General features: G+C 38.0%; 1 protein-coding gene across 2 annotated transcripts in view; it reads left to right on the top strand.

Moving 5' to 3' along the window:
* Nucleotides 1-14,204, top strand: part of RNF17 (ring finger protein 17) — a 130,696-nt gene that overhangs the window by 52,163 nt on the left and 64,329 nt on the right. For both annotated transcript variants that reach the window (XM_053563786.1, XM_053563785.1), the window contains exon 16: nt 10,514-10,667. In XM_053563786.1, coding sequence (XP_053419761.1) covers nt 10,514-10,667 — 154 coding nt within the window. The remainder of the gene's footprint in view (nt 1-10,513; nt 10,668-14,204) is intronic.

Below are 14,204 nucleotides of genomic sequence, written 5' to 3'. Positions count from 1 at the left end.
GAGTTTTAACCTTCATGTGTTTTCATGATAGTTTCCTCTCATTTCAACCTGAAGAACTCCTAGCATTTCTTGTAAAGCAGGTTTAGTAGCGATCATCTCCCGTAGCTTTGTCCAGAATTAAGGAAGCTGTTGTAAAGTCTTTTTCTAGTAAGTCTACTATCTGGAGTTCCTTGAGGGGCAGTTCCTATTTATTTATTTTTTTCTGTGGTGGTGGTTGTTGTTTTGAGACAGAGTCTCACTGTGTCACCCTCAGTAGAGTGCCATGGCATCACAGTTCACAGCAACGTCAAACTCTTGGGCTCAAACGATTCTCTTGCCTCAACCTCCCAAGTAGCTGGGACTACAGGTGCCCACCACAACGCCCAATTATTTTTTTGTTACAGTTGTTTAGTTGGCCCAGGCCGGGTTCGAACTCACCACGCTTTGTGTATGTGGCTGGTGCCATAACCACTGTGCTATGGGTGCTGAGCCTATTTTGTTTTTTGAATGAGCCATGTTTTTCTGTTTCTTTGTATGCTTTGTCATTTTTTTGTTGAAAATTGAGCATTTGACTATTATAATTTTTCTGGAAATCAGATTCTTTCCCTCCTCAAGGTTTGCTGTACTTGTGGGGCTTTTTTTGTTTGCCTTCTTCTTTTTTTTTTTTTTTTTTGGTTACTGCTGAAGGCTGAAGCAGTTCCTTTGTTCTGAGACCTTTCCAAACTATTTTTTCAAAGACCATTCCTTGTCAAGTGTGGTTACTGAAGTCTCTGTGTTTCTTTAGCTGTGCTCAGCTGTTCCACAATGAGTTCCTTGAATGCTAGAACTGAAACAAACAAAAGACACTGAGAGAGAGGGCGACATCACCTATCCCAGCCTTTGCAGATTAGTGGCACTTATTCATGAAGTTGTTAGGCCTCTTCTGAGGCTAGGAATCAGCCCAAGATCAAAGTTTATGGTCTTTTAAGGGCCTTTTGTGAGCATTTTTCTCAAGGTGGGCATGTACCTTTCTAAATTCTCCCATATGAATGCCTACCTTTAAATGTCCTAATATCATAAAGCATCTTACCCTAGATTCTCTTCTCAGTCTTAGATGATCTATTGCAACAATCCCCAATCTTTTTAGCACCAGGGATTGGTTTCATGAAAGATAATCTTTCCATGGGTGGGGGTGGTGTGGATGGGGCAAGAGGTGGAGCTCAGGTGGTGATCTTGTACAGCCTGGTTCCTCACAGGTTAGGTACCACAGGTCTACCATATGTTTTCACCCATAAACTCTTGTCCCAGTCACCTAAGTTTGTAGTCCCCTTTGTAGCTTTTACAATTAGTGCTTGCCATTCTTTTTTTTTTTTTTATTGTTGGGGATTCATTGAGGGTACAATAAGCCAGGTTACACTGATTGCAATTGTTAGGTAAAGTCCCTCTTGCAATCATGTCTTGCCCCCATAAAGTGTAACACACACCAAGGCCCCACCCATCTCCCTCCTTCCCTCTTTCTGTTTCCCCCCCCATAACCCTAAATGTCATTAATTGTCCTCATATCAAAATTGAGTACATAGGATTCATGCTTCTCCATTCTTGTGATGCTTTACTAAGAATAATGTCTTCCATGTCCATCCAGGTTGATACGAAGGGTGTAAAGTCTCCATTTTTTTTAATGGCTGAATAGTATTCCATGGTATACATATACCACAGCTTGTTAATCCATTCCTGGGTTGGTGGGCATTTAGGCTGTTTCCACATTTTGGCGATTGTAAATTGAGCTGCAATAAACAGTATAGTACAACTGTCCTTATGATAAAAGGATTTCTTTCCTTCTGGGTAGATGCCCAGTAATGGGATTGCAGGATCAAATGGGAGGTCTAGCTTGAGTGCTTTGAGGTTTCTCCATACTTCCTTCCAGAAAGGTTGTACTAGTTTGCAGTCCCACCAGCAGTGTAAAAGTGTTCCCTTCTCTCCACATCCACGCCAGCATCTGCAGTTTTGACATTTTGTGATGTGGGCCATTCTCACTGGGGTTAGATGATATCTCAGGATTTGCATTTCTCTAATATGTAGAGATGATGAACATTTTTTCATGTGTTTGTTAGCCATTCGTCTGTCATCTTTAGAGAAAGTTCTATTCATGTCTCTTGCCCATTGATATAAGGGATTGTTGGCTTTTTTCATGTGGATTAATTTGAGTTCTCTATAGATCCTAGTTATCAAGCTTTTGTCTGATTGAAAATATGCAAATATCCTTTCCCATTGTGTAGGTTGTCTCTTTGCTTTGGTTATTGTCTCCTTAGCTGTACAGAAGCTTTTCAGTTTAATGAAGTCCCATTTGTTTATTTTTGTTGTTGTTGCAATTGCCATGGCAGTCTTCTTCATGAAGTCTTTCCCCAGGCCAATATCTTCCAGTGTTTTTCCTATGCTTTCTTGGAGGCTTTTTATTGTTTCATGCCTTAAATTTAAGTCCTTTATCCATCTTGAGTCAATTTTTGTGAGTGGGGAAAGGTGTGGGTCCAGTTTCAGTCTTTTACATGTAGACATCCAGTTCTCCCAACACCATTTATTGAATAGGGAGTCTTTCCCCCAAGGTAAGTTCTTGTTTGGTTTATCAAAGATTAGGTGGTTGTAAGATGTTAGTTTCATTTCTTGGTGTTCAATTCGATTCCAAGTGTCTATGTCTCTGTTTTTGTGCCAGTACCATGCTGTCTTGACCAGTATGGCTTTGTAGTACAGACTAAAATCTGGTATGCTGATGCCCCCAGCTTTATTTTTGTTACAGAGAACTGCCTTAGCTATACGGGGTTTTTTCCGGTTCCATACAAAACGCAGAATCATTTTTTCCAAATCTTGAAAGTACGATGTTGGTATTTTGATAGGAATGGCATTGAATAGGTAGATTGCTTTGGGAAGTATAGACATTTTAACAATGTTGATTCTTCCCATCCATGAGCATGGTATGTTCTTCCATTTGTTAATATCCTCTGCTATTCCCTTTCTGAGGATTTCATAGTTTTCTTTATAGAGGTCCTTCACCTCCTTCGTTAGGTATACTCCTAGGTATTTAATTTTCTTTGAAACTATGGTGAAGGGAGTTGTGTCCTTAATTAGCTTCTCATCTTGACTGTTCTTGGTGTACACAAAGGCTACTGACTTGTGGACATTGATTTTATATCCTGAAACATTACTGTATTTTTTGATGACTTCGAGGAGTCTTGTGGTTGAGTCTTTGGGGTTCTCTAAGTATAAGATCATATCATCAGCAAAGAGGGAGAGTTTGACCTCCTCTGCTCCCATTTGGATTCCCTTTATTTCCTTGTCTTGCCTAATTGTATTGGCTAGAACTTCCAGCACTACGTTGAATAGTAAAGGTGACAGAGGACAACCTTGTCTGGTTCCAGTTCTAAGAGGAAAAGCTTTGAGTTTTACTCCATTCAGTAAAATATTGGCTGTGGGTTTGTCATAGATAGCTTCAATCAGTTTTAGAAATGTGCCACCTATGCCTATACTCTTCAGTGTTCTAATTAGAAAAGGATGCTGGATTTTATCAAATGCTTTTTCTGCATCTATTGAGAGAATCATGTGATCTTTATTTTTGCCTCTGTTAATATGGTGGATAACGTTTAAAGACTTGCATATGTTAAACCAGCCTTGCATCCCTGGGATGAAGCCTACTTGATCATGATGAATGACTTTTTTGATGATAAGCTGTAATCTATTGGCTAGGATTTTGTTGAGAATTTTTGCGTCTATGTTCATGAGTGAGATTGGTCTGAAATTCTCCTTTTTGTTTGTGTCTTTTCCTGGTTTTGGTATCAGGGTGATGTTTGCTTCATAGAATGTGTTGGGGAAGATTCCTTCTTCCTCAATTTTTTGGAATAATTTCTGCAGTACAGGAATAAGCTCTTCCTTGAAGGTTTGATAGAATTCTGGAGTGAAGCCATCTGGACCAGGGCATTTTTTGGTTGGAAGATTTTTTATTGTTTCTTTGATCTCAGTGCTTGAAATTGGTCTGTTCAGGAGCTCTATTTCTTCCTGGCTGAGTCTAGGGAGAGGGTGTGATTCCAAATATTGATCCATTTCTTTCACATTGTCAAATTTCTGGGCATAGAGTTTCTGTAGTATTCAGAGATGATCTCTTGTATCTCTGTGGGATCAGTTGTTATTTCCCCTTTATCATTTCTGATTGAGGTTACTAGAGATTTTACTTTTCTATTCCTCGTTAGTCTGGCCAATGGTTTATCTATTTTATTTATTTTTTCAAAAAACCAACTCCTTGTTTCATTAATTTTCTGAATGATTCTTTTGTTTTCAATTTCATTGATCTCTGATTTGATTTTGGATAGTTCTTTTCTTCTACTGAGTTTAGGCTTAGATTGTTCTTCTTTTTCCAGTTCTACAAGATCTCTTGTGAGATTGTTGATGTGCTCTCTTTCTGTTTTTCGAATGTAGGCATCTAAAGCGATGAATTTTCCTCTCAAAACTGCTTTTGCAGTATCCCACAGGTTTTGGTAGCTTGTGTCTTCATTGTTGTTATGCTCAAGGAAGTTAATGATTTCCTGTTTTATTTCTTCCTGCATCCATCTGTTATTCAACAGAAGATTGTTTAATTTCCATGCCTTTGGGTGGGGTCGAGCATTTTTGTTAGAGTTGAGTTCCACCTTTAGTGCCTTATGGTCTGAGAAGATACAAGGTAAAATTTCAATTCTTTTGAATCTGTTGATATTTGTTTTGTGTCCCAGGATATGATCAATTTTGGAGAATGTTCCATGGGGTGATGAGAAAAATGTATATTCTTTATCTTTGGGATGGAGTGTTCTATATGCATCTATCAAGCACAGTTGTTCTCGGGTCTCATTTAAATCTTTTATATCCTTGTTTAATTTCTGTTTAGAGGATCTGTCCAGCTCTGTAAGAGGAGTGTTAAGGTCCCCTGTTATTATGGTATTATCAGATATCACATTGCTCAGACTGAGTAAGGTCTGTTTGAAGAATCTGGGAGCATTTAAATTGGGTGCATAGATATTTAGAATTGAAATGTCTTGTTGTATTTTTCCCTTGACCAATATAAAGTGACCATCTTTGTCTTTTTTGACTTTAGTTGCTTTAAATGCACATGTATCTGAAAATAAGATTGCAACTCCTCTTTTCTTCTGAATTCCATTTGCCTGAAAAATTGTCTTCCAACCCTTGACTCAGAGCTTTAATTTGTCTTTTGAAGCCAGGTGTGTTTCTTGCAGACAGCAAATGGATGGCTTGTGTTTTTTAATCCAGTCAGCCAATCTATGTCTCTTCAGTGGGGAATTCAAGCCATTAACATTTATTGAGATAATTGATAAGTGTGGTAGTATTCTATTCGTCTTATTTTGTGAGAGTCCATTGCTTAGTTTTATCTTTTGCATCAGTGTGGAGGTTAGGTTCTGTCCTTTAATTTCTGAGTTCTTACTTTGCTGCTGATCCATTGTGGTGGTCAGTGTGCAGAACAGGTTGAAGTATTTCCTGTAGAGCTGGTCTTATTGTGGCGAATTTCCTTAATGTTTGTATATCCGTAAATGATTTGATTTCTCCGTCAATTTTGAAGCTTAGCTTAGCAGGGTACAGAATTCTGGGCTGGAAATTGTTCTGTTTAAGTAGATTAAAGGTAGATGACCACTGTCTTCTTGCTTGGAAAGTTTCATTAGAGAAGTCTGCGGTCACTCTGATGGATTTGCCCCTGTAGGTCAACTGGCGCTTACTCCTGGCAGCTTGCAGAATCTTTTCTTTTGTCTTGACTTTGGACAGGTTCATCACAATGTGTCTTGGAGAAGCTCGGTTAGAGTTGAGGCGACCTGGGGTCCGATAGCCCTCTGAAAGCAGTGTGTCAGAATCTTTGGTGATATTTGGGAAATTTTCTTTTATAATATTCTCTAGTATGGCTTCCATTCCTCTGGGGCATTCTTCTTCCCCTTCTGGAATTCCTATAACTCGTATGTTGGAACGCTTCATAAAGTCCCATAATTCTGACAGTGAACGTTCTGCTTTCTCCCTCTTCTTTTCTGCCTCTTTTACTATCTGAGTTATCTCAAGAACTTTGTCTTCTACCTCTGAAATTCTTTCTTCTGCATGGTCTAACCTGTTGCTGATACTTTCCATTGCATCTCTAAGTTCCCTGATTGACTGTTTCATTTCCTTCAGCTCTGCTATATCCTTTTTATATTCTTCATATCGTTCATCTCTGATTTGATTCTGTTTTTGGATTTCCTTTTGGTTATTTTCCACTTTATTAGCAGTTTCCTTCATTGTTTCCATCATTGCTTTCATTGTTTTCATCATGTGTATTCTAAATTCCCTTTCTGTCATTCCTAACATTTCTGTATAGGTGGAATCCTCTGCAGTAGCTACCTCATGGTCCCTTGGCGGGGTTGTTCTGGACTGGTTCTTCATGTTGCCTGGAGTTTTCTGCTGATTCTTCCTCATGAGTCATTTCTTTTATCTGTTTCCATGCCCTAACTTTCCTTTCACTTCCTCTTGCTCTTTAAGTTCTCGTGCCTGTGGACTAAGGGTTACAGAACCAGAAGGGTGAGAAGGTTGAAGAGCAAAAAAGGGATGAAAGAAAGGAGGACCGAGTGATAAGAAAAAAAAAAAAGAAAACTAGAGAAAGGAGAGGGGGTGGATAAAAGGAATATTGACAAAAAGAAGAGAGGCACAGAAAGAGGGAGACAGAGCAATATAGGTGTACAGTAGGGTACTTTGATACAACCTTAAAAACAAACCACCTTCTGGGGGCGCCCAGTTGGGTGGTTCCCTTGAGGTCAGCAGCTCTTTGCTGACCTGATCAGACACAGTACCCCACCTCCACCAAGTAGAGAGGAAAGACAAAAATGCTATAAATCAAACCAAAACAAGCAAACAGAAAACTTTACGGGATAAAATTGGCTGGAAAAACCAAATAATAGCGGTAGAAACACTAAGAAAAATGAAGTTCTAATTATTGAAATAGGCAACAATGGGAAATTATAATTAAACTAGAAAAATTGAGAAAGAAAAAGGATCTGTATGGAAAAGGTTGAACTTAAAAAACAAAACAACGATCAACAACATCAAAATAAACAAAAAAATAACCAAACCAAAAAAAAAAAAAACAAAGACACAACCAAAAACAAAGCAGTATGTATATGTTATTGGATTTTGTCTGGGCAACACGTGGTCTTCTGGGGTATGAGATGTTAATCACAGTTCTGATACGACTGGAGGCTGCTAGTTTCTCAAACCCCAGCAGGTAGACACCCTAAATCTCTCTTCAGCCCACTTTAAAGGCACTTTGCGCTTGTTCACTTGCTGAGCAGAAGCTTTCCCAGGGAAGTGCTTGTCGCTGGAATCACTGCTGAAGTGGCTGTCCGCTTACCCTGTGTGCCAAAACTGGTCTCCCTCTGCCCCCGAGGGTTAGGGCTGCAAGGCAGCTCAGACCCCGCCCTTAGGCTACTTGGTCGCTGGGTTACCAGCTCCCACCCAATTCCAGCTCTGTGACCCTGAGGGCGGAGCTTGCTGGGGCAGATCGCTCACAATGGCTGCCTGTGACCCAGAGCCAAACACTATTAGCTCCGTCTGGCTCAGGGGCTCAGACTGGGGCCCTAGACAAAGGCCGAAGTTCTCCGCACTCCCGCTCAGGCTCTCCCCAAGGCAATTCAGCTGAGTGCCAAGTCCAAAGACATCAAAACAGTTCACAGGTAAGGCCTTTCTGGTTTGCAGTCTCGCTGCTACTGAACTTACAGTTGTGGGCGGATTTAGACGGATTGAACACACGCGACTACTTGCCGGTTTTCCACTGTTTTAGTCCTCCTCTTGGGGTCCAGAAGTCTCTCGCTGACTCCCTGAATCCTCTCAGGGGTGATGATAGGCAGATCCCACCAGCCAGAGATGCCTGGAGTCCTATCTCCCCAGACTCACGGTGCCCAGATGCAAGGAAGCTGTTACTCGGCTGCCATCTTGATCTCAGTGCTTGCCATTCTTTCTACCAAGTTATATGAAACAAAGACTAGCCCATTGCATCAGTCTTACGGGAATTTGTTGGAAGGTTAGAACACATGTATAAATAGTAATTTGTATATAAGGTCTGGTTTATTCCCTCTGGTTCACGGGAGGGAACTGAGAACTTACTGCCAGTACTTAAGACCAAGGTGGTTGTCATTCTGGGAAAGGAGGTGGCATAAAGGCAAGTAAAAATGCCACAGAACTTTCCTACCACTTAGAATATGGCTTCTTCTTCTTGATTGGGCTTGCTTGGTTACTATAAACTTGTGATTGCTTTATAGAGGTCCAATAAAGTTGGTTCAGACATTGTCATTTTTTTATTGTTTCTGTGTTAGAATGAGAGCCAGCATCTTCATAATTTGCTATTTTTTTACTTCTTTGATGATTAAAAGTTCACTTGAATTACCTGTTTATGGAAGAAGTTGCAAAATATCTACTTAGAAATAAAAGTTTAGAAAGTTAAATGTAAAATAATTTTAACACAATTTAAATGAAATAACAAGAAAAGATAGGAATTCAGAAAAATTTCACTTGCATTATTATATTCACAGGAGTAAAACTACATTTTTTCCCATTTGAGATGTATTTCAAGATTTTTCTTAACCTTAAGAATTGGTATTTGGAGAAATAATCAAATTGTATTTCTTGATTTTTTTTGGTACTATAGAAACTTCGGAAACTATATTTTCGGGTTATACCAAATAGCCCTATTTAATAAGAGAAAGCTCTGGTTTATTAAAGATTTCACAATGATATCACAAAACCTTTTGAACTATTAATTATTTATTTTATATGAATTAACATAAAAACTATTAGCTGAATGGTTTAGAAACAGGACACTCATGTAATACCAAAGTAACACCACACAAATTACTTAGTGGCCACAAAAGTAGAAACAACTGAATAGTGAGAGGGATGAGAACTAACATTGCAAATGAAGATAAATCTTAGTATTACTGACAATAAGTATAACGGTCTGTAAAGCTAGTGAATGATGCCCCATGATCATATCAATGTACGCAGCTATGATTTAATAAAAAAAAAAAAAAAGAGAGAGAAAAAAAAGTATTATGTCTTATACATCTTTATGTGTTGCAACCTGAGTATATACAGAATCACCTATAATACAGTCTATCCAAAAAGATTTGGCTTGGATCCAGCAAACCATTATGTATAACTTTCATCTTTGGGGAATTTTAGCAGATAGCTCCTACTCAGTAGAAGAATAAGCTAAACGACAGCTTGAGGATATAACCACATAGATCTATAGTATGTGGGGCATTCTGCAGAAAAATAGCTGGCTCTGTTCAAAAAGACATGGTCATTAAAAGTAGAGGATTATACTAGATTATGAAAGTTATGGAGATAACAGCCAGAAGTAGGGTATAATCTTGAGTTGGATATTGATTTGGATCAGTTAGGGAAAACCAAATGTGGTCGAGAAGTACCTGTAGGAATACTTACTGAAGTAGAAAAGGTGAAAAATTACAGGAGAATGCGGGTTATCAAATTTGTATGTGTGGTATGGTCTAGTTATGGTAAAAACAAGTGTACAGGGAAGTGTCCTTATGTGTATAGAAAAAAATCTTGAACTTCTTTTATGTTTACATTGATGGAGCTGGAACATATTCTCCTTAGTAAAGTATCTCAAGAATGGAAGAAAAAGCATCCAGTGTACTCAGTACTTTCATGAAACCAATTCATATTTACTCATACTTTCTTATGAAAGATCACAACTATAGCCCAGGATGAAGGAAAGAAATGGAGGGGGAATGGAGGGAGAGAGAGGGTAAACAGTGGGACCACACGTATGGAGTATATTGCAAGGGTACAAGTTAAATCTATCAAGTATTGAACATAAATGTCTCAACACAATAATCAAGTAAATGAAGTGAAAGCTATATTAATTAGTTTGATGTAAGCATTCCAAATTGTATTAAAAAATCAACACATTGTACCCCACATATGCATAAATGTATTTATGACCTATGTGTATATGACTTAATAAAAGAAAGAAAAAGATCTTGAAAAATGTTCACTTAAGTTCTCTGACAGAAGGTGATTTTATTTTTATGTCTGTATATACTAATTTTCAATACTGATGCAATAAAATATTTGTAAAATAAATTATATAACAAAATTGATTTAGGTCAAATTCAAGGTTTAAAATTTCATACTTTTGGCTCGGCGCCCATAGCTCACTCAGGGCACATACACTGAGGATGGTGGGTTCAAACCCAGGCCCAGGCCTGCCAAACAACAATGACAACTACAACAAAAAAATAGGTGGGCGTTGTGGCAGGCGCCTGTAGTCCCAGATACTTGGAAGGCTGAGGCAAGAGAATTGCTAAAGCCCAAATGTTTGAGGTTGCTATGAGCTGTGACACCACAGCACTCTACCAAGGGCAACATAGTGAGACTCTGCCTCAAAAAAAAAGAAAAAGAAAATTCATACTTTTATGAGCAGTACTTATAATTCAACAATTAAATTTTAAGTTTCTATGAAACTACAGTGCTTTATTCTTTTATTTCTTAGATAGATGGCCTGGATTTTTTATTATTATTAAAGACAATTGAGGAATTTTATAAAAGTGAAGATGGAGAAAATCTGGAAATCCTCTGTCCAGTTCAAGATCAAGCCTGTGTAGCTAAATTTGAAGATGGAGTTTGGTATCGAGCAAAAGTCACTGGTAGGAAAGTGCATGTTGTTTCTACAGGAAAATGTTATACTTCAAAGCTAGTACTTTTTTGAGTTGATACAGATTAAATCTTGAAAGTGATATTATTTGATCTTACCATTTGCTACATCATCTGTTTCTAGAAAGGTAATGATGATATTTGAAGGTAAGAATCTCTGATTCCTGAGATTTTGTTTGGCTGGCTGGGGCTTAACTATTGGGAATCTGGCTAGAAAACGAATAGATAGTATAAAGAAGCAAAAGTTAATTATTCAAAAACTGGTGATCTCTCCCTTCATATTGACTGTTTATGTCTGTCTCATGGTATTTTGTTTATCAAGATACAAGTTAAAGATATAGTCTTTTGAGGCAGCGCCTATGGCTCAAAGGAGTAGGGTGCTGGCCCCATATACCGGAGGTGATGGGTTCAAACCCGGCCCCAGCCAAAAAAAAAAAAAAAAAAAGATACAGTTTTTTGTGTCCTCTCAGCTTCCCTTCTAACTTAATAAATTATTCTTTCCTGGGAATTATTTGCTAGACTACTAGCTTTCTCAGTATCTTTTTTCAGTATCCTTATAAGTCAAATAATTGAATACAACTTAGGAAATAATGGGAAAAATTAAAAGTGGGAATGGAGACAGAAAATTTATGAAAATAGAAATACTAGCAACAAAAATAGGAAAGTTTGCGATTATTTCCCCAGCTTTGGCTAAAAGAGAACAATTATATACTAAACCTTTGTGGTTTCAGGAATTAGATATAAAACAGGCAGTTTAACATTATGTTGTGTTCCCTTTACATGGTTTCTGGTTTGTAGATATACTTTTTTTTATTAGAAGGATAACTTTTTTTTTTTAGTTTGACACTATTTAAAATGTTTTTTCAATTATTAAGGTAATCTAAGGTCCATACAAGTTACTCCTAATATACAACCAGTTCTGAATCTTATGTCAAAACTATTCTTTCAATCTAAGTTTTCTTTTCTTCTTTTATCATCAATTTTAATTCTGTTAGTGGTTAGTGACTTGAACTAGCTAAAGAATTTCCAGGTGTGATTCTTATGAATGTCTTCGTTTGTTTTTCTATAACAAAATACCAGGGACTGGGTAATATATATACTACAGAAATTTATTTCTCACAGTTCTGGAGACTGGGAAGTCCAAAATAAAAGCACCAGTTTATGGAGGTTTTGTGGAGGTTGTAGTGTCTGTTTCCAAAAGAGTGCTTGATGCTGAATTCTCCAGGGGGTACAAACACTGTGTTCTCACATGGTGGAAGGACTGAAAAAAAAAAAAAATCCCCTTTAAAAGGACACATAATCCTATTTATGAGGGCAGAGCCCTCATGACTCAATCTTATCTCACAAATATTTTGCATGGGGGGGGTTAAGTTTCAACATGAATTTTGAAGGGTATAAAAACATTCAAACCTTAGCAAAGGAGATAACCACTTTATATTTGGGTAGATATATTTGAAGCAAATTGACATTTTTTCTGGCAGAAGGATTTTCCAGCTTAAGATTATTGTCTTCAGGGCGGCGCCTGTGGCTCAGTCGGTAGGGTGCAGGCCCCATATACCGAGGGTGGCAGGTTCAAACCCAGCCCCGGCCAGACTGCAACCAAAAAATAGCCGGGCGTTGTGGCGGGCACCTGTAGTCCCAGCTACTCGGGAGGCTGAGGCAAGAGAATCGCCTAAGCCCAGGAGTTGGAGGTTGCTGTGAGCTGTGTGAGGCCACGGCACTCTACTGAGGGCCATAGGATGAGACTCTGTCTCTACAAGAAAAAAAAAAGAAGATTATTGTCTTCAGAACGTTATCCAGTCGGTACAAAATAAGGCCCCCTGAAGTCTTTGAGTAGTAACATTCAGGAAAGGTACAGTTTCCATGGTGACTTTTAGGATGCTAATAGAAATGCTTGTGTGATTCAATTGGCCTGTCTTCCTATACCTTCCCTGGCCTTGTTGAACTCCACCTCAAAAATGATACTGGGCACTGCCTATGGCTCAAGGAGTAGGGCACCAGCCGCATAGACTGGAGGTGGTGGGTTCAAACCGGGCCCCGGCCAAAAACTGGAAAAAAACAACAAAAAAAAGAAAATGATACTTAGTTTGGTGAACAGTAGCTTTTTTTGTTTGTTTTCCATCTGCCTTATTTAAAAGTTAGATAGTACTAAAAGACTTAACACACTTCATTCCTCTCTTGAAGGCAATTACTTTTCATTCTTCTTCCTATTTCTTTTGGAATTTACTTGTGTTGTTTTGCCTAATAATACGTAATACTTCAGTTGATGCTTCATTCTTTGATATTATCTATTTACTTCTTTTTCTGTCAGTTAGCTGACAGAAAACTGGCTCTTTTGTCTTCCCTTTACTCTTTGCACTATAGTTATATTGCAGTTTTTAAATTCATATTCTGTACAAATAAAGCCATAAAATATACTTTAATTGTATTTTTAGTTCATTAATTGTATCCATTTTCATTTGCTTTATTTTATTTTAATTTATGGCTATTTTTTAATAGTTCAAAACAATTTTCCACATTATTAGACTTTTCGGATTATTTTATTTTATTTTATTTTATTTTATTATTTTTTTTAAGACACAGAGTCTCACTTTATGGTCCTTGGTAGAGTGCCATAGCATCACAGCCCACAGAAACCTCCAACTCCTGGGCTTAGGCCATTCTCCTGCCTCAGCCTCCTGAGTAGCTGGGACTACAGGTGCCCACCACAACGCCCAGCTATTTTTTGTTGTTGTTGTTGTTGCAGTTTGGCTGGGGCCGGGTGTGAACCCACCACTCTCAGTATATGGGGTCCGTGCCCTACCCACTGAGCCACAGGAGCAGCCCATTTCAGATAATTTTAGTTTGATTTTATCTTTTAACTATGAAAACATCCTCCTGTCTTCTACAGTTGTGCTGCTTACACATTTGTAGGTTTACTCTCTAGGCTTACTACACATTTATTCTGGAATTTATTTAATTTAGTCAAAAAATACTTCATTGTTTTCCAGTAATGGACACCTTGTTTTGTGGATTTCATGTTACCTCTTTGTTTTGCCCCCTTTTTTGTGGAGCCATCTTCTAATGGTTTCCTCAGAATAAATGGAAAGGTTATGAACATAAAACTCTCACATTATATATCAAATGAAAATGGATACAAGAATGAACTAAAAATACAATTAAAGTATATTTTATGGCTTTATTTGTACAGAATATAAATAGTTTCCTCAGAATAAATTCAGTACCTTCCATGTCTTCAAACTCTGCTTTCATATGTGATTGACAGTTTGGGTAAAACAATAACATTCTTTACAATCCATCTCATAAGTCTTTGTTTAAAATGGCATCTCCATTCAGAGACTTAAGAAAGGATAAGAATCGAATGGCATTGATAAAGTTGAAAATATCCTTTTAGCAGGGAGATTCCAGTGGAAGTGGGGAGATTCCCCTGTCTTCTGGCCTTACACCAATTCTAAAACCCTTCTCAGCTATTGCAGATATCCACCACCATAGAGCCTAAGTTGTTTGAAGTGTCATCTTGAGTACCATTG

Source organism: Nycticebus coucang, chromosome 15 (genome assembly GCF_027406575.1).
Source record: "Nycticebus coucang isolate mNycCou1 chromosome 15, mNycCou1.pri, whole genome shotgun sequence".
Classification (NCBI taxonomy): Eukaryota; Metazoa; Chordata; class Mammalia; order Primates; family Lorisidae; genus Nycticebus; species Nycticebus coucang.
The sequence above is the reverse complement of the archived record's forward strand: the minus strand, read 5'-3'. Positions and strand labels throughout refer to the sequence as shown.